General features: G+C 39.3%; 5 protein-coding genes across 10 annotated transcripts; 4 read left to right on the forward strand and 1 right to left on the reverse strand.

The window, feature by feature from the left end:
- Window positions 1-795: 795 nt before the first annotated feature.
- LOC121769495 (heat stress transcription factor A-6b-like) lies at window positions 796-2,378 on the forward strand. Its single transcript, XM_042166325.1, has 2 exons — window positions 796-1,161; window positions 1,507-2,378. Exons 1-2 carry the CDS (start codon window positions 919-921, stop codon window positions 2,230-2,232), a joined length of 969 nt encoding a protein of 322 aa, XP_042022259.1. The 5' UTR covers window positions 796-918; the 3' UTR covers window positions 2,233-2,378.
- A 1,766-nt stretch (window positions 2,379-4,144) lies between these two features.
- Window positions 4,145-11,082, forward strand: LOC121784144 (dymeclin-like). 5 transcript variants are annotated; one of them, XM_042182326.1, is made up of 18 exons: window positions 4,145-4,459; window positions 5,592-5,849; window positions 6,532-6,595; window positions 6,672-6,801; window positions 6,878-7,022; window positions 7,245-7,487; window positions 7,580-7,664; window positions 8,092-8,194; window positions 8,682-8,807; window positions 8,880-8,993; window positions 9,416-9,534; window positions 9,641-9,725; window positions 9,810-9,902; window positions 10,010-10,099; window positions 10,252-10,371; window positions 10,454-10,545; window positions 10,651-10,702; window positions 10,778-11,082. In XM_042182326.1, the coding sequence occupies exons 1-18, from the start codon at window positions 4,270-4,272 to the stop codon at window positions 10,859-10,861; spliced, it is 2,193 nt and encodes a 730-aa protein (XP_042038260.1). In that variant the 5' UTR covers window positions 4,145-4,269; the 3' UTR covers window positions 10,862-11,082. The 5 variants fall into 5 exon arrangements, with proteins under 5 accessions (XP_042038260.1, XP_042038264.1, XP_042038268.1 ...); XM_042182330.1 differs by having other exon boundaries at window positions 10,781-11,082; XM_042182334.1 differs by having other exon boundaries at window positions 5,592-5,831.
- Window positions 11,083-11,112: 30 nt separating this feature from the next.
- Window positions 11,113-12,087, reverse strand: LOC121784172 (early light-induced protein 1, chloroplastic). 2 transcript variants are annotated; one of them, XM_042182348.1, is made up of 3 exons: window positions 11,820-12,087; window positions 11,666-11,734; window positions 11,113-11,566 (listed from the first exon to the last, which is right to left on the reverse strand). In XM_042182348.1, the coding sequence occupies exons 1-3, from the start codon at window positions 11,964-11,966 to the stop codon at window positions 11,216-11,218; spliced, it is 567 nt and encodes a 188-aa protein (XP_042038282.1). In that variant the 5' UTR covers window positions 11,967-12,087; the 3' UTR covers window positions 11,113-11,215. The 2 variants fall into 2 exon arrangements, with proteins under 2 accessions (XP_042038282.1, XP_042038286.1); XM_042182352.1 differs by having other exon boundaries at window positions 11,666-11,731; window positions 11,820-12,086.
- Window positions 12,088-12,808: 721 nt separating this feature from the next.
- LOC121759577 (transmembrane emp24 domain-containing protein p24beta3-like) lies at window positions 12,809-16,382 on the forward strand. Its single transcript, XM_042155219.1, has 4 exons — window positions 12,809-13,162; window positions 15,066-15,252; window positions 15,356-15,463; window positions 15,974-16,382. The coding sequence occupies exons 1-4, from the start codon at window positions 12,935-12,937 to the stop codon at window positions 16,105-16,107; spliced, it is 657 nt and encodes a 218-aa protein (XP_042011153.1). The 5' UTR covers window positions 12,809-12,934; the 3' UTR covers window positions 16,108-16,382.
- A 1,297-nt stretch (window positions 16,383-17,679) lies between these two features.
- Window positions 17,680-26,247, forward strand: LOC121770038 (stem-specific protein TSJT1-like). Its single transcript, XM_042166839.1, has 5 exons — window positions 17,680-17,951; window positions 18,437-18,677; window positions 18,758-18,878; window positions 19,086-19,116; window positions 25,979-26,247. The coding sequence occupies exons 1-5, from the start codon at window positions 17,749-17,751 to the stop codon at window positions 26,133-26,135; spliced, it is 753 nt and encodes a 250-aa protein (XP_042022773.1). The 5' UTR covers window positions 17,680-17,748; the 3' UTR covers window positions 26,136-26,247.
- The last annotated feature ends 566 nt before the right edge of the window (window positions 26,248-26,813 follow it).

Genomic DNA, 26,813 nt, shown 5'->3' on the forward strand with positions numbered 1-26,813 from the left:
ATTCGTGATTGCACATTTTAATTCAAATCCATCACGCTGAATCTACTTTATTATACTCCTACTTTATTTGTCTTAATTAGTTCAAATTCATCCTAATATATGAATAAAATAAATATGCTTATGTTCGTGTGCGTGTTCATTCGTTAATGTACATTTTTTTTACCATAATTTTTTTGAGTTACCGTTTATATACATATCTAAAGAGACTCAAATCTTCGATATACACTAAAAGAAAATTTTCACCGAACGAAAATTTCCATCAGTAATTTCTACTTTCCGCAGGTAAATCTTGTTTTCGATGGAAAATATATGGATTGTCCACCGTTAGTAAATCATTGATAAATCACACTCTTTTTTTTTTTGAAGTGATAGGATAAAAATAAAGCAAATATGAATTGTGTTACTCATTAAAATTAAAAAAATGAAAAATAATGGAATATCTTTGAAGACTAATGTCCACTTTCCTCTTCCATCATCAACTTTACACCTCCTCAAAACCCAACATTATGATTGCAATAAATTTCTTCCGCAACCTATAAAAAAATATTTTCTCATGTCCCTCTATCAACAAACGCCTCATCACTCTCGCAGTGTATTATTATTATTATTATTATTATTATTATTATTATTATTATTATTATTATTATTATTATTATTATTATTATTATTATTATTATTATTATTATTATTATATTATTATTATTATTATTATTATTATTATTATTATTATTATTTTTTTTTTTTTTTTCTTTTTTCTTTTCTCGCATCTTCTTTTCCAAATCTCCCAAGAAAAGAGAAAACCCTCTGTTCTTCGAATTTTTTTGCAGCTGTATGCCGCATCTTCTTTTCCAAATCTCCCAAAGAAAAGAGAAAACCCTCTCTTCTTCGAAATTTTTTGCAGCTGTATGCCCAAACTAAATGTATTCAGATGTAGCAGAAAATCCTCAACCAATTGAGGGGCTTCATGACAATGGGCCCCCACCATTTCTGAGCAAAACCTACGACTTGGTGGAAGATAATGACACAAATGAGATAGTTTCGTGGAGTCGAGGTAACAATAGTTTCATTGTCTGGGATCCTCAGACCTTGGCCATCAATCTTCTTCCCAGATGCTTCAAACACAACAATTTCTCTAGCTTTGTCAGGCAGCTCAATACCTATGTAAGTGTGTGTTTGAATTCTTGTTTTGTGTACATGAAATAAATACTAGGATGAATGTTTTTATTGAGATTTGTTGAATCTAGCTAGAATGCCCTAGATTTTTCTACATTATTTTATGTAGAAATATAGTTTTGTTTTGTTTGTATGTAGGCAGTCGAGTTGCAGATTTGTTAAAGCTTTATTTATCTCAAATTGTGGGCTTTTGTCTGTTGCATTTTCTAGAGAATTCATCTGCACACATTAATTAATGTCTCAGCCCTTTTCTGGAGGTTTCTACCAAAATCTTGATTTTAATTAGGGCTAATTATTAGTGAAAAGTTGGTATGTATTTAAAATTTGTTGCAGGGATTCAGAAAAGTGGATCTAGACAAGTGGGAGTTTGCCCATGAAGGGTTTTTGAAGGGGCAAAGGCATCTCTTGAAGAACATCAAGAGGAGAAAAACAACAACAATAACAACAACTAGTACTAGTAATAACACTAGCATTGGCAGTTGTTTGGAAGTAGGAAGCTTTGGATTGGATGGTGAGATCGAGCGGTTGAAGAGGGACAAGCATGTGTTGAGCTTGGAGGTGGTGAAGCTGAGGCGGCAGCAGCAGCAGACAAGCTCAGACCTTAGGGAGATGGAGCTGAGGCTCAAGGGGCACGAGGCGAAGCAGCAGCAGACGATGACCTTCTTGGCTAGGGCGATCAAGAGCCCCACCTTCCTGCAGCAGATGAAGGAGGCAAGGGGTAAGAGGAATATGAAGAAGGTCAAGAGAATCGATGGTGCAGCATTCGGAGTCGAAGAACTAGGCCTAGATCAGGTTGATAATATTGGTGGTGGATTTGTTGCTGATGATAGTATGTATGTGAAGTTGGAGCCTCAAGAATTTGGTGGATTTGATCATGTGGAGTTTGAGACTTTGCCAATGGAACCTATGGTTGTGGAAGAACAGATTCAATATAGAGATGATCATGATGATCATCATAATCTTGATGTGGAGAAGCCACTTGATGAAGGGTTTTGGGGAGATTTGATCAATAGAGCATTTGAAGATGAGATTGAAAACTTTGTTTTGGATGATCCTTAGATGAGTAAGTGGGTATTATTGCTGAGATTATTTGCAGATTGATGGATCAAGAATGATTAAAGGAGTCTTGAAAATTTGTGTGACTGAATTCAAGTGTAGAATGAACTATCTTTAAGCTAAAAGAAGTAATTTTTATGCCTCACTAACCATGACTTTGATTGTTATTTCATGTTCAAGAACTTCTTCATTTTTCTGCACTGGATGCCAGTGGTGTTCAAATCTAAGACCATTGTGAATTTGCATGTGATTCCACCATATTTGTATATTATAGTAGTAATTAGTTATGCTTAAATAAATTTGATAGTGAGACACAACTCGATAACCCAAGGGGTATTGGTTTTGAATCAAATTAATCTAGGTTGTAACGACGAATCAATAATTTTTTATTTAGGGGTGCGATCGAATTGTACACCAAATAACTACATCACGCTGAAAAAATATTAAAAACTAGAATATTTTCTTTCTCGTGAACAACAAACTTATAGATAATAGTAGTATAGTTTTTGGTAAATAAAAAGTATTTGAAAGATTAAAATGAAAAATAGAGTATGGTATCATGTTGTAAAATGAAAGGGACTATAGTTTGATCTCGATCGTCTCAATTTTTTGTGCACCCATTTCATAAAAGTGAAATCTTGTCTTGAGTTCACTATCAACTTAGCAAATGATATAAAAAAGTGATTTCAACCCTCATACTATATATATTATTTTATACTACTATGATGATAAGTAGATTGTCTTTCACAAGACTATATATTCAGATTAAATGGGAGGTGCTAGATTTGAAATTGAATAAAGATCACAAGAGATGATGCTATATGTCTGTCAGCTCTGCAAGATTACTTTGCACATGCTGTTCGTGAACAAATGCATGGGCTGTCACACAGATAAATCTCAACTTATCCCACTTTGCCAAATCTTTCATTTTGCTATTACATTGGAAAATAACTAAACTATATGTGTTGACAAACACTTGGGATTAATTATGTTGTTTACAAGGATTAAATATTAAATAAAAACTTATACTATGCTCAAATCGGTGCGTATAATACCTTTCATTTAGTCTATATAAATAAAAATGACATTCCTATATGCTAAGAAGCTTAAATCTTTTTTAAGTTTGATAATATAATGATCCATTTAAAGGAACTGGTCGATAAAGTATTTTAGTTTTTGAATGCATAGCTTTAAAGAAAACGACCGAGGAATATACAACTAGGATCTAAATTATGAAAATAAACTAAATATTGAAACAGTTAGTGTTAGAAGTGGTGAGCAAGTAAGCCATAAAAAGTTCGTCATCTAAACGCAAAGTAAAATTCGATCACGACTAATATAACTGTGGGTAAGAAAATGTTACGTTCTTATTGGCTGACAATAACAACCCATTGAAGATGAAACAAGAAGAATACAATTAATAACTTAATAGATAAGTTCCTTGCATCCAAAAGCAAATCGTTAAGTATGTAGAAAAGTCCAAAAATTAATTTTCTCCCAAATTTACAACAAATCCTAGCTCAAGATATAAGATTTCTAATATACAAATCAAATTTCGAACGCCAACCTTTTTTGGTACAATAAATCACAATATTAAAATTTTAATCTCAAAATCCATCCAAAACGTGTATTTCCGTCCAAAAACAAGTAAAATCCTCTAGGTAATTATTCAATTTTCTAAGAAATTAATTGCTAAATATGAGTCATATTACTAGATGTTTTAACGATATACAACAAAACACCAACAAAATACAATTCAGTTAATAAGATGTTTTAACGAAATATAATTATTATAGTTATAAAGGGAAAATGGAAAATAAAACAATTTAGTTACTGATTAATTGTTGTGGTCTTTAGCTTGGTCTAACTATAAATACCGTAAATCCGAAAGTCACCCATAGAAATTTCCAGCTATACACCTTCATAAGCAAGGCACTATTTCTGTTTCCAGATCTACTGACATTGTTAATCCTCACCTCTCACACACACTATTGAAGAATTGCTGTGATTTCCACTGCTAGAAGATCTCCGTAACGATCGATGGGGGGACTACCATCGACGCCGCGAGGCGGCGAAGCGCGGCCGCAGGAGACGGCTGAGTATTTAATTGGGGAATTCGTTGGTGAGAAGTCATTTCCCCTCACTTCCGATTACTGGCAGAAGCTTCTCGAGCTTCCTCTCGATCTTCGCTGGCCTGCTCATCGCGTTCGCCGAGCTTGTCAGCTCTTCGGTCTGTACATTCTCAATTGCGTCTGTTTTTTTCAATTAAAATCTGTCTACGTTTTCCTCGTGCCTGCAATTTGCTATTCGTGTACTATTTTGCGTCGTTGTTGGTTGCATTGCCGATATCTGTTCCGAGATTGTGTGAACTCGGTCTCACGAGTGTGATTTATCGTCTGTTATGTGTCTTCGCTTTCTAGTTGTGGTTTTTGATGGTAGTGCCACAGAATGCTGTAGAGAAATGCAGTAACTAGTGAGTCTTTTCCCAGAGTTTGTTGCAAACTCAAATTGAAGCCAGACTTACGCAGTTTGAGAGACAGTGATGAATGTTAGTAATAAGGCTTTCTGGATGTCTTGGAACACTGGTCTAGAACTGAGTGCGTCTAATTCTTGCAGTTGATCTTTGTTCAGAATACGTATGATGGTTATCATCTTATTATTCTACGCACAAATGCCAGAAAAATTTCTTCCACAAGGTCACTACTCACTACATTCATGTTATAGAAAGAAGGAGTTGTCCTCTTTGCATTTCATTACATAGTAATCTGTGATAAAATTGACTCTTGAGATATTTTTGATGTATGAGCATTTATGCATATCTTCTATAGCAATAAAGATTATGCATCTTTTAATAATATACCACATATTTTGTCTATGCACTTATCGTGTAGTGCCAATCCTTATTCCTTAATGATTGTATATCTCTGGTAGCTTCCCCAGCAAAGATGCATCTTTTAAGAAATCTGGTGCAAATCATTCTAGTGCAAGTTGAAAATTGAAATATTTCAAGATCATGATTTCTGGTACTTCTGATAGGCTGTGGAGTTGTTATTTAGGTTTTGGAAGCTAGAATACTGTAGATAGTGTGCTGTTAACTGAAACACGAGAGTTCTCATCTTATACTTTTCAGTTTTGCATAGTAAAACTCGTAGCAACCAATCCATTATTTCTCGAGGATGATGGTTTATGTCAGCTTTAGTGGATATGCTTCAATAAGCTTTAGCCCATTGAACGATTGCAAATTACGGAAATTTACTCACACATTTTGTTATCAATGTCTATGTGAATATTAAATACTATCTGCCAGATTTGTAAGGTTCATTTCTTATGGCTGATTCAGTTATTCTTCGATATGTGTGCAGCCATGAATAATTGTAAGACAAGGCACCTCGTGAAGATTTTGATTAACCTGGCATGGTGTTTGCAAGAGTGTGTTTCAGCCTCTGATATGGAGTCCACTGCTTTCTCAAAAGCTCTTAATGCATTATTCATCTCTTCTGTTTTCCTGAAGTATCTCATTGAGAATACTAGGAGTGACAACTTTGAAGAACTGTACCTGTCGCTGGATGAAACTGATCCTGTACCGAATAATTTCTCAAAAGGTTCAACATGCTATGTCTGTACGGGTTTTTATTTCTTTTGTTGTTAATTAGTACTTTTTTTATTTGTGGAATCAAATTATTGCTTTCAAATTTTTGGAATAATGTTACATTATCGCTGTGTTTAGACTTTAGATGCAGGAAAGTAGATAGAGTAGCTTTGAATGATTAAGAAAATTGTATCCTATGTCTCCATTACTATCTCTGGCATAGAGCGTGAATATGGGAGGACGTTTACTTCTGAGTATTTTCCTAGAAAGATAAAAAAATAGTACTACTAGTAAACAATGGATTAGACTAGAGTACTTTTATCTATCCAGGCTAATCCTCAAAAGTATTTTTTGGGGAGTTTACAAGCAGCCTGAGCTTATTTTCACAGCTTATAGAATGTTTAGGAGCTTATTTGGCCAAACACTTCTCACAGCTTATCGCCATGCTGGTACTTAGGCTTATCCATAAAATGGTTTACCACACTAACAACAAAGTAGATGATAGGCCTTGTTACTATTAAGTGTCAAGTAGTAAGTTTCCCATCAAGTCATCTGTACTTAGATTTTTCCTCCAAGAGTCTCCAGTGATTATTGTAAGTACATGTGTAGACCATGCTAATTTACTCATGATCTTTATCCTTCTTAGTTCTAATCATTTTCAAATAAACTGGTTTACTTAATTTTTTGTATCATTTCTTTCAATTATGAAACAGATCAACATGTTGGAAGCTTAATCATGTTCAGTGCTCTCAATTTTATTTGCAAAGTTGATGTCAGGTATGGAGTGAGTTGTGTGTTACCCGGTTGATGTTCTGCTTTAAAGGGGCATGTCCATAACCTCTTTTCTCTACAGACCTGGAACATACCATCTGCATCAGGAGCTCCTTAACTTCATAGTGATAGCATCGTCAACTCAACTTCTCTCTGGGCCAACACCAGGACCAAATGATATACACCCATTCATTGATGCAGCAATGACACAGGTGAGTAAGTAACTTTCTCAAGTATCTACGAGGCTCTCAACTTCTTCTTCTGATTAGAAGGGTGCCTCTATTTCAGGAAAGCTCTTTGGTCAATATGGTCGTGCACAGGTCGTTGCTAAATTACGTTACACGCCCACAGTTTTCTGTTAATACTTCATCTTCTATACTATTTTCGGAAGGAAATCAGCCAGGAGTTCTAAGGAGAGTTAGCTCTGCAGCAGGTATCAATTTTATTACACACCTTACTCTAATTTAAAAGTTATTTGTTTGGTGTAGATATAGTGTATTCTCTTATTTGTTTGAACTTTACACTCTTTTAACTTTTTTTGGAAATGACATATTTTAAATGGGTTTCATCTTTCTTTCTTCCTTGTGAAATATAGGTTCGCAATTCTTAAAAACATGTTTTTCTTTTCTAACTTCAAACACAATTCAAACTGCAGCATGCTTGGTGCTGTTTCCCATCAATTATTTAGTCAGCTCAACTGGTGAAGCCTCAAGACGTTTATTAGCAGAAGACAGTCTTCATGTCCTACTCATTCTCTGTTATTACCGTAAATGTGTATCAGTGGACTATTCAAAGGATAACAGCCTTAATAACAGTTCAGAATCTCTTCTAAAGGAAGAAACATACTTTTCTGAAAACCCTTTCTGCAAAGCATTACAGAATGTCATGGATGTTGAATGTATGAGATCTTCTGCATTCCAGATCTATTGTTTGTTTGTTTGCATATCCTCTAATAGTAATAGTGCTCAAGTCTGACTAGTATGCCTACAGTTGATCGTGTTGATGTTGAAGGGAATGCACACAGTGAACCAGTCACGAGACTACCTTTTGCTTCACTTTTTGATACTCTTGGAATGTAAGTCTTCTCTTTACCTTCTGCGTTATACTGGAAACGGGTTGTGTTGATGTACAGTGCTTATCCTTTTTGGATCCTCTGACTGCTATAGTTAAAACACTAACTGCTCTGCCAGAAATCGAATTAATTTGAAAGACTTACAGTATGTGGTTTCAATTTCATTATTGTTAATCGGTTTTTTTAGCTGTAACTAGTAAGAGATTCAAAATATCAATACGTAAGGATAAAAGGGCTTTGCTGCCCTTTTATGGTTTTAGGTTTCTATTTTGTGAACCTCTGATTTTTTTTACATAATATCCATTTTGTAGGTTGTCATAACATAATCTCTCTCTCTCTCGCTCTCTCACACACACACACACACAGTTGGACACACAAACTCAAATACATATATGCACACTCTCACATGTAATGTGTTCTTTTCTCCCAGGAGCTTGGCTAATGAAGCTTCTGTCTTGTTGCTTTATTCATTGGTGCACGGAAATTCGAAGTTTTTGGAGTATGTATTGGTGCGAACAGATGCTGATACACTGGTAGATATCAGAATCTTTCACTTGATAACCCCAGCTTTCTTTCTAATGTCTCTAATCGTGATAACCAAAGCCCAAAGATCTAGGAATTATCAGCAATGAATATTGGCTCGTGATTTTCTCAGGAGGCCTTGTCAGGTCATCCACCTAATAAAGAAATTTGTAGTGCACTCACTAAAGAAGAGGCATTGATAAAATTAGATAGGAAATGAGGTTTTGTTTCGTTTTATTATTCATGCTCCTGTTAGAATTATGAAAGTAGATGTCCCTGGTGTTCTTGCATTAGAAAGGTTGAAAGCACCTGACTAATTTCACCAATTCCTCTTTAGTGAAATATGAGTGTAACTACTTGTTTGTGATAGACTATTGATATTTTTCTGGTCATTGATCTTCTTACTTCTTTATTTTAATTTTTTTGTCTCTAGTACTTCTCCCCGGTTCTATTTCTTATTCCTTTTGATATTTGATGATGACATGTTGTGATTGGCAGTTAATGCCTATGTTGGAGACACTATACAATGCTTCGAACAGGACATCAAATCATATCTATATGGTCCTTGTTATCTTTCTCATACTAAGTCAAGATTCCACTTTTAATGCCAGCATCCACAGACTGGTAAAGATTTTATTGATCCGTATCTTCTGTTAATTACTTTGAGTGGCAGTTGATTATTATTTATACTTCCAGATGCTTCCTAATGTTCCCTGGTATAAAGAGCGTATCCTGAATCAAACTTCACTTGGATCTCTCATGGTGATTATTTTAATTAGAACCGTGAAATACAATCTCTCTAAGCTACGGGTAAGATTTGATGTTGTTCTATGGTGCCTTTTCTTTTCCATTATGTTTCTCTGTTCTGTAATTTCCTCCAAGATACTCACCGGTGCTTGTGAATTCATGAAATGTTACTGAAATGTGCTTTGTTGAGATATCTGAATCTCGAAGCGCAAAATTGCTGCCTTTTGTGCCAATTAAAAAATAACTGCAGAAAACTATTAGCTTGTGCCATGAAAACATCCTATTTTGACATCTTTTTACTAACAGATCAAATGATACATCACGATGATGAATTATAAATTCTGCTTGTGCCACAAATACATCCGCGTTTTTATATTATAGATCATCATTTCTACTTGTAAATCTTGGCAGATTACATGAACCATAATATACTACGAAGGAGTTTTGCTTGGTTATTTAATATTTTCACATTCTCTTGGAAACAGGATGTCTATCTCCACACAAATTGCCTTGCAACTTTGGCTAATATGGCACCACATGTTTACAAACTGAGTGCGTATGCATCGCAGCGGTTGGTTAGCCTTTTTGATATGCTTTCACGCAAGTATGTCTCATGTTATTTGTTATTGTCGTATTTGATTGTTTTCGGTCATTAATGATGACGGTTTTGGATCTCTCACGATATGATGCTTGATCATCTAATTCTTTAGGTACAATAAATTAGCCGAGATTACAAATGAAAAGATAAATACAGGAGATGGTGCCCTAAGAGGAGACAGCCTTGCAGAGGATCCTGTAAGAAAACCCATCCTCGATACTTTTGCAATTGCAGTCCTCCAAAAGTTTTATATAATTACAGAGCCTTCATTTCTTATGCAGTCTGTTGAACTGCATATATATACTGATTTCCTGAGGATTGTGCTGGAAATACTAAATGCAATCCTTACTTATGCATTGCCCCGGAATCCCGAGGTACTAAATGTGTAATGTCATTGATTACTCAAGCAAATTATTGCCAAACTGCAATCTTTTCTTGGTGTTTTGTCATTACATGTCCTTATTTTAACTGCTACTTTCAGGTTGTTTATGCAATTATGCACAGGCAGGAAGTTTTTCTACCTTTCAAAACTCATCCACGTTTTAATGAACTGTTGGAAAACGTATACAGTGTAAGTATTCAGAAAAGAGCGTTTTCCCTTACATAAGCAAATATACTTCAACTGATTTACAAACTGTATCATCTACGACGGAAGTGTTATGCTCTCGTCCTTCCTGTTATCTACAAACTTACAGTCACATTATGATTATTTTCTTGTTCCAGGTTTTGGATTTCTTTAATAGCCGCATTGATGCACAGAAATTAGATGGAGAGTGGTCGGTTGAAAAAGTGCTTCAACTCATAATAGACTACTCTCGTGCTTGGAGAGGTGATGGAATGAAGGTATTAATGAACACTTCTGTAATAAGTTCAAAGTTCTTGTTGTTACTACCTTGTGTCTAATTTAGCCCTTTTTCCTTGAAAGACATTTACACAATTACGTTTCACCTACGAACAAGAGAGTAACCCTGAGGAGTTCTTCATTCCATATGTGTGGCAAATGGTTCTATCTCACAGGTATACTTCCTCAACATCATAAACATGTCCCATCCATCTATATCAATTTCATTTCATTCTGTCTGCCTCTCTGTGAATTGAGTTCATGGTCTATCTCATACGCAGTGGATTCGCTTTTACTACAAGCAGCATAAACTTATTCCCAGTGCCTGTCGAAGTAAGCGTACTATCCTTTTTTAAAAAACCATGAACCCTAAGGAAATGATATTGATGGATTATTCATACTGAACAGCAGGATGTAAATTCTCCGGAGGCTGAGAAGCCCCCTACCGACGAGCTGAAGGAACATGCCCTCCAAGTTGACACACTTGTATAGTCCAGTTTTAATACTAGCTCCAACAAACGTGTACACATAAAAATTGTAGGAGTATTGATCCATTGCTGTTTATATAATCCCGTTGTATATATCGCATGTTTTCTTGAATGTTGATATCTCTAATGTAGTAAGTAGTGAATAAGAGAGATCTCTCAGTTATGTACACTCTACTCATCCACACTGGTCACTAATGTTATACTCCTATTTATTCTTTTGAGTAATCATATTATTTTGATGTTTAATAATTCAAGTTAAGAATAACAGGATGAAATTCATCGTATTACTGGCAAACATCTAAAATCATACTACTACTATTACATAAAGTATTTGCAACATATTAGTAGCTCCTCCAGCTTAGAGAGACACAAGGGCGCCACCTTTGATATACTCAGTAATGGCCAAAGCGAGGAGGCCGAGCATGGCAAACCTCCCGTTCCAGAGCTCGGCGTCCGAGGTCATGACGGCCCCAGCTTTGGATTCGGGCGTCTGGCCGCTGAACAAAGGGACGAGGGAAGCTACCGAGAGCAGCGCGCTGGTGAAGATGAACCACGGGAATCCGCCGTTCTGCACCTGCGCGAAGATGTCCCTTCCGCTGGCCAGCTCCACCGCAATGGCCGCCACAAACCCGGTCATCGCCAGCCGGCCGTTGATCCGCTCTGGCCCCGGTCCACTAAAGGCCAACACGTCGAAGAAGTCTGTGCTCACCTGCACAAACATGAAACATGACCAACCAATCAGACACTGTAGATCATATACTAAATGTCCACATGACTTCTCTTTAATCGAAGTGAGGGTGAAAAATACCTTAGGCTTGGGAGGGATAGGTGTTGGAGTGGGAGGGGCTACGGCCGGCTCTTTGGTCTCATCATTCTGCTAAATCAAGAACAAACATATATAATGAGATGAATGAAAATAGAGATGTAAATAGTGAGAAATGAAAAGAAAGAGCAGTAATTACCTCAGCCGAGCTTCTCACTCTAAACTTGAGATTTCTCTTGATAGGAAGCACAAAGTTAGAAGCTCCGAGTAGCTGGTTCAAGCCACCCCTTGTGTCGACCGGGCTCCGGCCTAAGACTGAGGAAACTCCATAGCAGGATGCAGCCATTTGATATGTGTGTGAGAGAGAGAGATGAAACACAAAGCTTAATTTTAGGGAAGTGTTGAATTTAGTATGGGTTGGTGGAGTAATGAATGCTAGTATTCAGTGTTGCATTGGTATGGAAATATGAGTGTGGTATAAATAGTGCATGCGAATTTGAAGAGGACAAAAGGGGTGGATATTTTAGCGTCCACGTAATTCATCTATGGCCCGTTCAATTTTGTCACTCACGTGGATGCTTTTGGCCAAGACACTTTTACTGCAAATGGAGGGAGAGAAACAGAGAGAGAGAGGGCTGGAACTTTCTAGACCATGAGAAGGAGTCATGTGACTAATTTACTGCAACGAATCATAGGCAACTTGCATTACTCCTATTACATTAATATTAGTACGAGTGTTAATTAATGATGGAGTCAAATTGATTTGAATCCCAGATTACTTGTAGTATTGAGATCGTTATTGTGGTTTAATTAGTTAGTGGACCACCCGATCTTAAATTGGATGGCTACTAATACTATGCTCATTCCTTAATTAATTATCTATTCATCACTTCATTCCTACTGTTGGTAAAGGGATATATTATGAAATATTTTAAAAATTGGTGCAAGTAAAATAAGACTTTGCATACATCAATTTAATGGGTCTGCCAGAATGTTGGGCCTCATTTTAATTCAATTGGACAAATCAATTAAAAGATATGATCCACGTAATTATATCACACTTTTAAAGCCCAGTCATCGATATGCCTATAAATTAGTGCGCGGAATAATTACTGGGCTTGGCGGTGGATATCACTAAAGTCTAATAATTGGACACTGCGTTGTTCCATCAAGTAACCTTCCTCCACGTATTCCTTGAAACGACGACGCATCAGTATTTTCCCCCAATATTACTATTCCAACTCAGGCGAGTCGAGTCAAAATATCGCATTCAAAAACTTGAAAGCGAGAGTCGAATCGTTTGATCGTAGTTCAATGGAGACGACGGGAGGAATTATCAGGTGCGGCGGGGCAGCCTACGTCCTTTTAGGCCTCCTTCTTCTCACCACACTGACCCGTATCTCTGCGCTATCGGTCACCGTAAACGACGTCGAATGCATATACGAGTACGTCTTGTACGAAGGCGACACCGTTTCCGGGAATTTCGTCGTCGTCGATCACGATATCTTCTGGAGCTCCGATCATCCCGGCATCGACTTCACGGTATTGATTTTACCCTCTTTTTTATTTCCTCTAATTTCTTCTATTGCTCTGTGAAATTGGATTTCAATTGTGGGAGTTTCGATCTAGGTTTGGAAACTTGTGCCGAAAGAAATGATTTTTATTCATTGTTGTTGTAGTTGTTCATCCTTTGAGTGAATTGGAGATTGTAGTTGGAGCTTTGATTTAGTTATTTTGGTTACTTTCTATTATGTAAGAAGTGATTAGTCCTAGTATAATTATCGTGCACTCCTTAAAATGAAGCCTAACAAAAGATTGAAGATTTTCATTGATTCGGATTATAAGATTGTGTTTGCTAACATTAATTAGTGATTAATCTTTCTATGATTGTGTTTTGGTTATTTTCCATTATTTAAGTAGTGATTAATCTTTCCATGATTTTGTATAAATGCGTTCTCAATCATATGTTCTGCATTAATTGCAAATATAAGTTTGAGACTTGATAAATTCTAGTAATATTCTTTGAGCGTTTCCTGCTTGTTAGTTGAGCTGCCATCAAGTAGAGTTCTAGATCCAATTTTATTATTGACTACGAAAGTCAAGTTTATTTTGTATATAAGTCACTCTCAACTTGATCTCATGTCCCTAATTATGAAGAAGGTGATGTATTTGTTTGGTAATGCTTGAGCAATCTTTGTTAGGTCTGTGGCTGGGAAATAAAAGTTCTTTCCCATTCTTGTTAATTGGTGGCTTCTAGAGTCCTACACTGGCTGTTAACGTTAGACACTGTCACTTGACAACCTAGAAAAGTTTACAAAAAAAGATACCAACTTTCAACTCTTCTCAACCCGTAAGCTACCATGACTGATGGTATTTAACCAAAAATATAAGCAAGTAAAGCAATTTTCTTAACAAATTCATTAACTTGAAAATTAGAAGGCTTACATATGGATCTTAATCGGTTGTATCGAAATTCTGCCACTGTGTAGTGTGGCCCAATTGTTTAAAGTCGTATTCACTCATTGGCATATGGAGTAAGGAAACTCAATAAAGACAAAAGTGGTTATCCTCTAGGATGGGCTTGAATATGAAAATTAATTTTGTTAGTTTGAATTGCTTATTCAGTAAGATTGTGGATTTGTGGTTTATTTGGGACTCCATATCCGTAGAGAACATTTTATTGCATAGCTATATTTTAAGGTTATTGCATAGCTTCACTTGTGAACAGTGTTGTTAGGGTCGCGGGGCGCATCAGGTCGATGAGGTAAAAATTCGGGTCGCGGGTCGACGAGTCGACTGTGTCGAGAGACCCACAAATCTAGGCTAATTGTTTTGCCTTTTAATATTAAATAAAATAAATATATTGCTCTAATGTTTATAATATATCAAATAATATAAATGTAGACGCAATTCATGTGAATAGAGAGAGATAAAGTGGAAAATAGAAATGATCAAAATATCAAAACAATTCATAAGTCATAACACAATAAATAATTGATTCCATTGTCTGAAAATATCAAAACAAAGGAATATATGAAGGGTGGCAGCAAAAGATCTTTAAATTGTTTATTTGTTTAGGGGTGAAGAGGCCGAATTCTAAAGTGTAGAAGTAGGTTTGAAAAGTTTGATGTGGTGCATGCATATATATAGAGAATTGTGATTCAGAGAGTCAGAAGTCATGTGAGAGATTTGAGAAAATCAGAGATAGCATATGTTTAGGGCGACCCAACGGCGACCCTGTATCTCGATCAACCCACCCATGTTGGGGCGGTGATGGTCTCGACCCAGGCGACCCGGGCGACCCGAGCGACATTTTGACAACACTGCTTGTGAACACATTAAATGAACGTGGATGTTTTTCTTAGAGGAATGTTGGCGGAAGCTTTTAATAAATAAGTAGTACTTGACATCAGCTGCACAATATTGATGATGCTTATTGATGTAGGCAACATCACCAGCAGGTAATATTGTGCACACTTTGAAAGGAACATCTGGGGACAAGTTTGAGTTTAAGGCCCCTAAAAGTGGAATGTACAAATTTTGTTTCCACAATCCCTATTCTACACCAGAGACAGTCTCTTTCTACATTCATGTTGGCCATATTCCCACTGAACATGACCTTGCGAAGGATGGTTTGTCTGATCTTACTTTACTATTTCAATTTCACAATATTGGTAGTTCCTCTTTACTTTCAATCACCTTATTGTTCCTTCTCCTTTCCCCTAATCTTAACAGAACATTTGGATCCCATCAATGTCAAACTTGCTGAACTAAAGGAAGCTTTGGAATCTGTGACTGCGGAGCAGAAGTATTTGAAGGCTCGTGATACTCGCCATCGCCATAGTATGATTCTTCTATCATTTTTAAACTACTTCTTTATTTTTCTCCTGCTTTCTTTTTTGCCCAAGTGATTAAAACTCTGCTGAACTTTTCAGATAATCAACAAATGCCTAGTAACTGTGTAATTCACTAAAATTTGGTGGTGATAGTGTTTGGGCCATTTTACTGAAAATATAGAGACAATAGCAGTAACAAAATCTTATCTACTTAGATGCTTGCTTTCCTTTTGTGTGTTTCTTTTTGCATGTGTCTCAATGTTGGTTGGGAGGGTTGCTTTAAATTTATGAAATAAACCAAAAAAGTCGCCCCTTGCCAAAGTCCTTAAAGTCATATCATTACACGCCATATTTTCGATACTCAAATGTGGAACAAACTATAGAGTAGTTGCATAAGCTTCCTTCTTAGAGGACTTTATGGGATAACTTATTGTGGAACTTATCATGTTTTTGTGAATCCCAACTGTGTTTGTATGCCTACTTTCCATACGTAATACGGTCTGTGTTCTTCCTGCAGCAAATGAGAGCACGAGAAGGCGTGTCATATTTTACACGGTTGCGGAATACCTGTTGCTTGCGCTAGTAAGCGGACTTCAGGTCGTCTACATACGTCAATTGTTCAGTAAATCTGTTGCATACAACCGTGTTTGATCAAACCGCTAGCTACTTCCCTCTCCTCAAATCTGGTGATTGTTGAGCCGGGGAAGAAGATTAGAAGATGGTGATTGAGTGAGGTTTGTACAACAGAAATGGTCTTTTTATTTAAACTGCCCTTGTTTAAAATCACTGAGCAAACTCATCAGTTATACGTGATTTAGTTAGAGAATCTTGATTAATGTAATTTATTTTAATTAGTTGTCGAATTATTTTTGTTTGTCCTGTACTCAGGTTTTAAATATAATGGACCAATTAAATTTACACGGACAGCTGAGGATCTTGATTTCTGCGTGGTCTCTGATCACTTGCATACACTTGTTACTTTTTCTTTGTGAAGGATAAGAGTAATTTATAAATAATGATATCACCAACGGGGAGCGTTATTCTCCTATTTATCTCTAGATCCTTTATTCTTCTTAATATGAGCTATTAGATCTCATTCATCAACGGTCCAGATGACATCTGCATTATTATACTATAATGATGCATTATTAGTCGGTGTGCATTATTCAACTGAAAATCTGCATTATTACACTATAATGGTGCATTATTAGTCGGTGTGCATTATTCAACTGAAAATGTGCATTACGTGGCACCAATCTAATCGTCGGATAACAAAATCGTGGGGCTGAGATTAAAAAGAACAAAGAACAAAAGATATAAAAATGAAATAAATACATCCCTATCACCAACCAGCTATATATATGCCCATAGTTTACGAATATTATAGCCAACGGAAATTTGAAACCATCAAAGTGGTTTGGGAGGAGGTGACAAAACCACCTACTTCTGCGTATATTTTTGTCATTTATTTTCTTTTCCACTGTTACAATCAAGGACCAAGACAAAGTTGAGTAATGATTAATTAACATAATTTATCACACGTAATTGGATAATTTAATCGTTTTGATTTACAGCATAAAGTGAAAGATTTACTCCTTTTTAAGCAAATTTGCATTTATCATAATTAGCCTTCGTTTTAATTAAGGAAGACACGCGTTTGAATTTTATAAAATTTAAATTTGTAATATTTCCTTATGCCCAAATTTCGCTAATTCCATTGGATCTATATCAACAACATATGCACTTTCTCTATTTTTTGAAAAGTAGAAATCAATAATAAAATTTGCATATCAAAATGAAAATTTTGCTTCGTACTTAATTTTTTAAAATTAGCTAAGTATGAAATTTACAATAATACATACTTATAAAACAACTTCTTTTGCAGAAAGTCAGAGAGTTATGAATATATAAAAACTCCGTCTGTTACTAATATGGGTAGTTTCAAAAAAAAAGGAAAAAACACATTTATATTAAATAGGCGAAAATTATTTTGATTTTTAGATCAATTTATGTCACAGTGAAGTGTTGCCACGCAATCATTTAACATTGGATAAGAAGAGATACGTTGATATTACGTAACTACCCTTACCAGTCTCAAACAACCCGTATTTTCCCATCAAAACAAGGGCAGAATAGTCAATAAATAACTCAACTGTAACGTGCTCGTGAAATTCAGGCACAACTGAATCTTATTTATACTCAATAATTAGTGAAGAATAAGTTCGTCATCTCTCTCTCTGTCTCATACATTTTCCTCTCAGATTTTCTCAGGTCAATCCAGAAAGAAGAACAATGCTGGCCGTTTTCAACAAATCGGTGGCGAAAAGCCCAGTTGAGCTGCAGCAGAGCCCCCAAAACGGCGCCGTTTCCGCGCTCAAAGACGGATTCTTGGCGACACATTTCTCGTCCACGCACTCGGGCTCCTTCGTAATCAATCTCGCCTCTTCAGGTTTCTTTGCCTACTCTTCTTCCCGACAGAACCCTCTTCTTCCCAGGTTATTTCTTATACTTCCTTTTCTTTTCTACTTCACTTTCATCGATCTGTATGCTGTTCTTGGACCCTGTCTTCTCTACTTGCTTAGCGTATTATTGTTTATACCTGCATTCTATTTGGAGATGGTTTTAGGGTTTATAAGATGCGAATTTATGTTTGTATGTTTCTTTGTTTTTGTTCTTTTGTGGAAGTTGGTGTATGATCAAATGATGCAGAGTAATAAAAATGCAATCTTTTCTCCTTTGTTTTCCTTTATGTATCAGAAACTTATGTCAAATGGTTGGATGGATGTTGCCCAAAATGATACTACATCTGGATGTATATAGTGCACTGTTCTACTAGAGTAATCAGTAATGCCCCTATATCTATATGCCTCAGTTGTTTCTTTGTGTAAATCATGTATCTTTGCGGCCTAAGTTTTCACCTTACTTATCCATCAAATACTAAAATCCTTTGATCTGCCTTTGTGGCCTTGTTTCCTCACAGACTGTTTGCAGTTGCGGATGATATGTTCTGCTTGTTCGAAGGCCATATCGAAAACATCGCAGCTCTAAAGCAGCAGTACGGCTTGAACAAGACAGCTAACGAAGTAAGCATTGTGATCGAGGCATACAGGACTCTGAGGGATAGGGGTCCTTATCCCGCTGAGCAAGTTGTGAGGGGCATCGCAGGGAGGTTTGCGTTTGTTCTGTTCGATGCTACTTCACAATCCACGTTTATTGCTTCCGTGAGTAGTAGTCTTTTTGTTCCTTCTGATGTTATATGAAGCTTTGTTGTGTTTATATTAACTTGATATCGATGGTGCAGGATGTAGACGGGAGCGTACCCTTCTTGTGGGGAACCGATGCTGAAGGCCACCTTGTTGTTTCTACCGACACTGAAATCGTGAAGCAAGGCTGTGGCAAGTCTTCCTCTCCATTTCCTAAAGGTATACTAAGTTAGAATGATGTATAGCTTGCTCTTTGCTTTGAGCCTCTTCTTATAGTTCATAGATTAGGATGAAGAAGAGTATACATAGCTTTAATTTCTTGCTTAAACATGACCTTATTGTAATAGATTAGGATCAAGAGTATGCATACATAGTTCAACTTTAGTTGAGGCTAAGGAAATGTATTTTTATTTTCATTTCAATCAGGATGCTTTTTCACCTCATCTGGAGGATTGAGGAGTGATGGGTACGTACTAAACAAGCCCATAGCAGTGACGGCCCATCAGCCCAAAGCCCAAGGAAGAGTATCAGTTCGGCATTACCAAAGAGTTCGGCCCCAGCCTACAGCTCGGTAAAAGCCGACTAATCAAGCTCTACTCTCCACAGCCCAAGGAAGAGTATCAGTTCGGCATTACCAAAGAGTTCGGCCCCAGCCTACAGCTCGGTAAAAGCCGACCAATCAAGCTCTACTCTCAGATCGGCAAAAGCTGCTCGGCAATAGTTCAGCAGTTCGGTCTCAGTATTCGACCGAACTGGGAGATAGTGGACTCATGCAGAACCTCCACGACCTCCACTACACGATCTATTTAGTGGTGGACCCATGCTGGATCTCATGACCTCCACGACATCCACGATCTAATTAGTGATGATGTAAGCCACGACCTAATTAGTGATGATGTAAGCCACGACCTAGTTAGTGGTGATGCAAGCCACGATCTTAGTTCAATGTATAAATAGAACTTAGATCAGATAGACTAGGGGGGAGGGGAAAAAGAGCTCTCTAGACATCAAATATCATATAGCAAGTCTGTATTTGTAAGCTGGAAAACCAGATCAAGCAATACAATCTTGCCCTCCTTTCTTCCCGTGGATGTAGATTTACCTCAGTAAATCGAACCACGTAATTCCTTGTGTCGTGATCTATATTTTCTTTTACCTGCATTTACTACCAGGAAGAGTTCTTAATTTTCCTTGGCCGAGAAGCAGGAAGAGTTCTTAATTTTCCTGCAAAAGGGCCAAAAGCCGGTGACGAAAACGGTGGATTCTCCCTCCTCATCCAGACATGAAAGTCACTACCGCAGTAGTGCCGTGTCTTCCAGGAAGAAGAATCCTCAACCCCGACATGTTCCTGTTCCTCCTCGGTACCGGAATCACAGGAGAACTCCATCTCCTCCATACCGAAGAGATGTCGGGTTCGCCATGTACGGAGCATTGAAGACTCCGTTCTCGGACGATATCACCCGAACTCCCTTGCCACAGAACTACCGAACTCCGTCAATGACTTATGACGGGTTAGTGAATCCTCATGACTTCCTGGGACGCTATCAGTATAACATGGCGAACCAGGGTCTCAATGAGGTCCATATGTGCAAGTTGTTTCCCGAGCTGCTTATCGGGAACGCAAGAAGGTGGTTCGATAGCCTCCCCCAAGGCAGCATTAGATCTTACCGGGATCTAATGGATGCTTTCCACAGGAGGTTCTTTCAGAAAGCTGAAGCCCGAAGCACTTCGGCTCAGCTGCTTTCTATACGTCAAGGTCGTGACGAAAAGATCAGCGACTTTATGACGAGATTCCACAAGGAATGCCTACAAGTAGATGATCTCAATGATCTACTTGTCATTTCGGCATTCCAAAATGGAATCCTGCCCGGAGCTCTCTACAGAAAGCTCGTGGAATGCAGTCCGCAAACAGCTCAAGAGATGTGGGACATTGCGGACCAGTTTTCTCGTGCCGATGAGGCAGACCGTCGAAAACGGTCTTTAGACAGCTCATCTAGAGAAGACAAAAAGAAGCCCGATCATAGCGATCAGAGGCTTCCTCGCCGAACTCCTTCCCCACTAAAGGAGGGATAGCGGTCATCCGAGGTGATCAAAAAAGAGCGAGTGTTTGCAGATTGCGCTTAAAAGTGCCGAGCAATCAGATCGGCACCATCAAGCATAGCAATCACAGCAGCCGGAGTCAGAGGCAGGCGAAATGACCGAAGTCACACCGGAGCCGAACTCGATGGTGTACGGCACTGAAGCCGTGATTCCGGTTGAGATCGGCGTACCCAGTCCCCGAACTCTAAATTTCTCCTCAGAAATGAATGATGACGGACTGAGAGCCGAACTAGATCTGGCCGAAGAAAGAAGAGAATTGGCCTGCATAAAAGCAGCCAAGTACAAGGAGCAAGTAGCCCGGTATTATAACCAAAGGGTGAAAAAGCTGCAATTTCAAGTGGGAGATCTCGTCTTGAGAAACAACGAAGTAAGCCGAGCAGAAAAGCTGGGCAAACTCGAACCCACATGGGAAGGTCCATATCGGGTGTCAGAAGTCCTCGGCAAAGGGTCTTACAAATTGACTCACATGTCAGGAGAACAAGTACCCCGAACATGGTACATTTCCAACCTCAAGAAGTTCCATTTGTAAGAGACAGTCCGGTCAGTCAGTCTTGTGTCTAGTTCGGTCCTAGGGGTATGTGCTTTCTTTGTTTTTTACTTGTGCGTTTTGTTTGTCTATGTGCGTTTTGTCTGTCTATGTGCGTGTCGTCTCTTACAAATGTTACTGAGGTATCTTGTTCTTCGAAGGCTGATCCCCTTTTTAGAACATATATAAGCCAACGATTGTGAGTCCAAGCTTCTAAGGAGGATACAAGACCACAATTCAGCTTAAGAAACAAGCAGTTCGTCTGAAACGAACTGCAACAAAGGGAAAGTCCGATCCACGCGATAAAACTCGCCGAATTAGGACAAGGGAAAATCCGATCCACGCGATAAAACTCGCCGAATTAGGACAAGGGAAAGTCCGATCCCCAAATTAGGACAAGGGAAAGTCCGATCCGAGCGATAAAACTCGCCAAATTAGGACACAAGCTTAGTCCGGTCAAAGAAATTTACTTCATAAGACCAAAGACGAGTCCGGTCAAAGAAGTTTACTTCATAAGACCAAAGACGAGTCCGGTCAAAGAAGTTTATTTCATAAGACCGAGGACCAAGTCCGGTCAAAGAACTTTACTTCATAAGACCGAGGACGAGCACGATGAAATTTTTTCGCTGAGTTGTAAATACGCAGTGATAGAAGCGAAATGAAAATTTCATTTATTAAATCTTGTTCGGCATACAACTCCGCTGCCCTACGAGAAGGCGTTACGCTATTACAAAGGACTATTCTACTGTCCACGGTTGCTAAAGTTGAGCCACCTATTCAAAAAATCCTCGTGAAGCCGAGTTCGGGCGTTCTCGGCAGCTGAAGAATAAGCAGGTCGACGAGATGCTCTAATCGACCTACCGCCTCTTCCCTGAGCCCGGGAAGCTCTAGCACCTCGGCGGCGAAGAGCCTCTTCACGAAGCATTTGTTGATCTTGCTCACTCATAATCACAGCTCCTCTACGAACTTCAGTCCGTCCTTGTCTTGACGTTTCCGGTTGCTCCTGAGTCCGTTCTCGTCTTGACGTTTCCGGCTGTTCCTGAGTTCGTTGCTGACTTGGAGTAGGGTTTTGAGCAAGTGAATCAGGGGTTTGAGCTGGAGTGCGACCATCTGTTGGCGGGAAATGCCTAAGGAATCTCTCGATTGAGGGACGCCGGGAAAGAATGATGTCATACCGAGAAGCCCAGCGCCGCAATGATTTCACGACTTGTTGGCAAGCCGAGCTCTCCAGCGCATTGTTCCTCCGGAGTACATGATATTCCTCCCACAGTTCGTCAACTCGTTCCTGAACTTCAGAGATGGTCATTCCCCCGCGCCTGCAGATGAAATCCTCATACGCAGTCCTCTCAGCGACGGCAGTGTTCAGCTCGGCCTCCAGATCTTTCTTTTCGGACTCTAAGTCCTTATTGTCGGCCTCCAGCTTCACTAAACAAGCCAAGAGTTCGTCATTCTTCATCTGGTCAGCCATGGCTTTTTTCTCAGCTTCGTCTAAAGCGGAAGAGTACAGCCGCTTCCAGTGAAGTACCTCCAGCTCCTTAAGAGTTAAGAATACAAAGCAGCTATGTCAGTTCGGCATTTCAGTTTACTGAGCAGGTAGTAAACCACAACAGGAGTAAAAGAGAGTACGAAAAGCTATACGAAGACACAAGTGCAGAAAGAAGAATTTTTTCATTCATAAGAAAAAATTTTTTACACGAGGGCTTCAAGGCCATTTTACAAGAAGGAAGAAACTAAACTAAGAGAAGGGAGACGAAATCATACTCCGCCAACTTCGTCTCCGGCTCCTCGGTGAGGTTCAGCTTCCTTCTCCTTGTCTGCCTCAGCTTCAGCCTCGGCCTCCTTGCTCCCCCAGCCTGCTCGGTGCCCCCATCACCGATCAGCAGCACCTCTTGCTCGGCCTGCCTGTCTCCGGTCTGCTGATCAAGCTGCTCGGTCTCACCCTCTCCGTGGAAAATTGGAGCGGGTGAAACTGGCCCTAAGGAGGCAAAGATAGCCTCCATATTCTCGTCCCGGTCAGCTCGGCAACTACGAACTCGGTCAGCAGAAAGCAAGACCGAGGACGAAGCAAGCTCCTCAAGGAGCGGCAGACTCTGGAGACGAGCTGCTATCTCTCGGCCGTACAGCGGCAGGACGACTTCGGGCCCCTGTTCGGCATTATCGGTCATCAGTTTCAGCAGATCACCGACAAAGGCCGAAAATTGATTGCTCAGAAAGAGTTTCTCCGCGAAAGCACGGAGAACCTCCCCTTGGGCAACCACGGCGGCAGCATCCCTCCGTTTCGTCTGCTCTCGCTGGATGACGAGCTGGTTTTTGGCAAACTGGGCTTCATCCTGGGCCGAGATCCTAGCAGCTCTGGCCTTCTCAAAGTCTGCCTTAGCCTGTTCGGCCTGGTGACGAGCAGCCGCCAACTTCCTCTGCATCTCAGCATAATCGTTGGACGCTTTGGAGAGTTCAACGGCGACGAGCTTGGAGAGCATATCGTTCCTCTGAAAATGGAAAAAGGAAAAAGTCAACCGAGGGGCCACAAAAAATACAGGAAAAAAAGCAAGGCCAGAAAATCAAGAAGAGAATTCACCTCGGCGAAGTCCGTGGGCCATAAAAAGGGCTCACAGATATGTTCCGAAGGAGGCGCCAAGACCACGTCTTTCTCTGGCGCTCTTGGGGGTTTCTGAATCCTCCCCTTCCCCCTTGCCGAAGTCGACTCCGGCTTCTTTGGATCCGAAGAGGTCTTTTGCCTCTTCGGATTCTTCTCGGCATCAGACGCCGAGCTGCTGGTTTTCGGCCTCTCCGGTTCCTTAGATTCGGAGGATTTGCGGCTAATCTTATTTAGCATGTTCACTGCCAAAAAGCAAGAAAGCAAGGTTAGTTTTCGCCACAAAAGCAGTAAGGCACAAAAAAGAATTCCTCACCCTCGGTCTCTTCGTCCGAAGACGAGGAGTCGAATACGAAGTCGCCCTTGACGAGCTCAGACTCCAGGTACTGCTTCCTAATCATAGGAATCTTATTGAGCTCGCCCTCGAGCTCGTCCAACGGTTCTAACCGAGGATGAGGAATCACGGACTTCGGCCCTCTCCAGGGAAAGCCCGGAGCCGCTGTCCTATTATAAAAAAAGAAACGATGTTGCCACTTTGGCCACTTGGTTTTGCAGAAGGCCCTAAAAGGCTGTAAAGGGATCAAGTAAAACCAAGATCCTTTTCTCTTAAACTGGAAGAAATTAAGGATTGCCCTCAGAGACAGATCCTTATCTAGCCTACGCAGTTCGGCAGCAAAGGCCGATAAGTGCCTCCAAGAGTTCGGAGTCACCTGACCTAAAGGGAGTTGAAAAAAATCAAGCAGCTCTACAAAGGCAGGGGGAAGAGGGAAACGAAGCCCGCATTCCAAGCCGGCTTCGTAAACGGTGGCGTAACCCTCCGGCGGCGAGTCAGCCCTATGAAGGTCGTCGGGAATCGCAACCTTCCCCCCAGGAAAAAAATATTTTTCGTGTAGGGATATCACAGTATCCTTACTCAAGATGCTGTGAAAATACTCTACGGTCTTCTCCCCGGATTCTTTCCGGCTAGAAGACCCCTTATCCCCTTTCCTACCGCTACCTGACTCAGAAGAAGAAGAAGAAGACATAGTTCTTACTCTTTGAAAGTCTGAAGAAATTCTGAAGAAATTCTTGAAAGCGGAAGGAAATTTTTTCGCAAAAGAGAGAGAATGCAGAAGAAGCAATAGCAAAAGTGTTCAACTGATGAAGAAAGGACGTATTTATCAGATTCGGAGAAGATTTCAAAATCATCGCACCGTTTCGAATCCCACCTTTTCAGGATTCAACGGCCGGATTTTACTGTCGCATTTAATGCAGTCACGCGCAAGGCACGTCCCCTAACGTCAGCCTCCCCCGTACCTTTATCCAGAATGCCGAAGTGACTCGCTTCGCCGAAGTGATTCACTTCGCTTTTCGGGGGGGGGTAGTGATGGGGTACGTACTAAACAAGCCCATAGCAGTGACGGCCCATCAGCCCAAAGCCCAAGGAAGAGTATCAGTTCGGCATTACCAAAGAGTTCGGCCCCAGCCTACAGCTCGGTAAAAGCCGACCAATCAAGCTCTACTCTCCACAGCCCAAGGAAGAGTATCAGTTCGGCATTACCAAAGAGTTCGGCCCCAGCCTACAGCTCGGTAAAAGCCGACCAATCAAGCTCTACTCTCAGATCGGCAAAAGCTGCTCGGCAATAGTTCAGCAGTTCGGTCTCAGTATTCGACCGAACTGGGAGATAGTGGACTCATGCAGAACCTCCACGACCTCCACTACACGATCTATTTAGTGGTGGACCCATGCTGGATCTCATGACCTCCACGACATCCACGATCTAATTAGTGATGATGTAAGCCACGACCTAATTAGTGATGATGTAAGCCACGACCTAGTTAGTGGTGATGCAAGCCACGATCTTAGTTTAATGTATAAATAGAACTTAGATCAGATAGACTAGGGGGGAGGGGAAAAAGAGCTCTCTAGACATCAAATATCATATAGCAAGTCTGTATTTGTAAGCTGGAAAACCAGATCAAGCAATACAATCTTGCCCTCCTTTCTTCCCGTGGATGTAGATTTACCTCAGTAAATCGAACCACGTAATTCCTTGTGTCGTGATCTATATTTTCTTTTACCTGCATTTACTACCATCAAAAATTCGCCCAACCATCAAGGAGCTATGAGCATCCAAATGAGTTGAAGGCGTTTCCAAGAGTGGACAGTTCGGGGGAGGTTTGCGGGATGACATTCAAGGTAGAAGAAGGCTCGCGCAAAGGGAAGCCCGCGATGCCTCGGGTTGGAAGCGACGCAAATTGGTCCCAGCACTATTGAGCTAACTCAGAAAGTTCGATCTCTTGGCTTCTGTTATTATCAAAGCTTACCCTTTAACCTTATTATCAAAGCTTAAAAGGAATGTTTCTATCTGTTTTGTTTTGGAGTTGAGATGCTAATTTTTTATGGTATCTTCTTTTCTTGATGGATTTTTTCATACACAAACACAATCCATTTTGTGTATTGAATAATAATAATAATAATAATAATAATAATAATAATAATAATAATAATAATAATAATAATAATAATAATAATATCTTTGTTATTCTCTCCAAGAAACTAAAAACTAAAATATATTTTAAAATGCAGGGGGTTGGGTTAAACGCATGACCTAACTATGGCTGTTGAGTTCAACTTTTAAAACGTTCTTTTATTTTTAATTTGATATTATATCCATAAAATAGAAACAAGTACTAGTAGATATTGTAAGAAAATATATTTTAAATAACCAAATACTATATAAGTATTAAAACTTATGATGATTTTTTCTTTATATATAACCATTTCACCCGTATGAAAATTTTTTGACACTCACAATTAAATATACTAGTACTATATTTGTCTCATGCTATTCGTACTTTTCTTTTTCAGTATATTCCAAAATTATTTGCACTAGTTCTATTTTAAATAAGAATCGAGCTATTTAACGAAGATATTATAGGTAAGTTAGTAGTA

Source organism: Salvia splendens, chromosome 2 (genome assembly GCF_004379255.2).
Source record: "Salvia splendens isolate huo1 chromosome 2, SspV2, whole genome shotgun sequence".
NCBI lineage: Eukaryota > Viridiplantae > Streptophyta > Magnoliopsida > Lamiales > Lamiaceae > Salvia > Salvia splendens.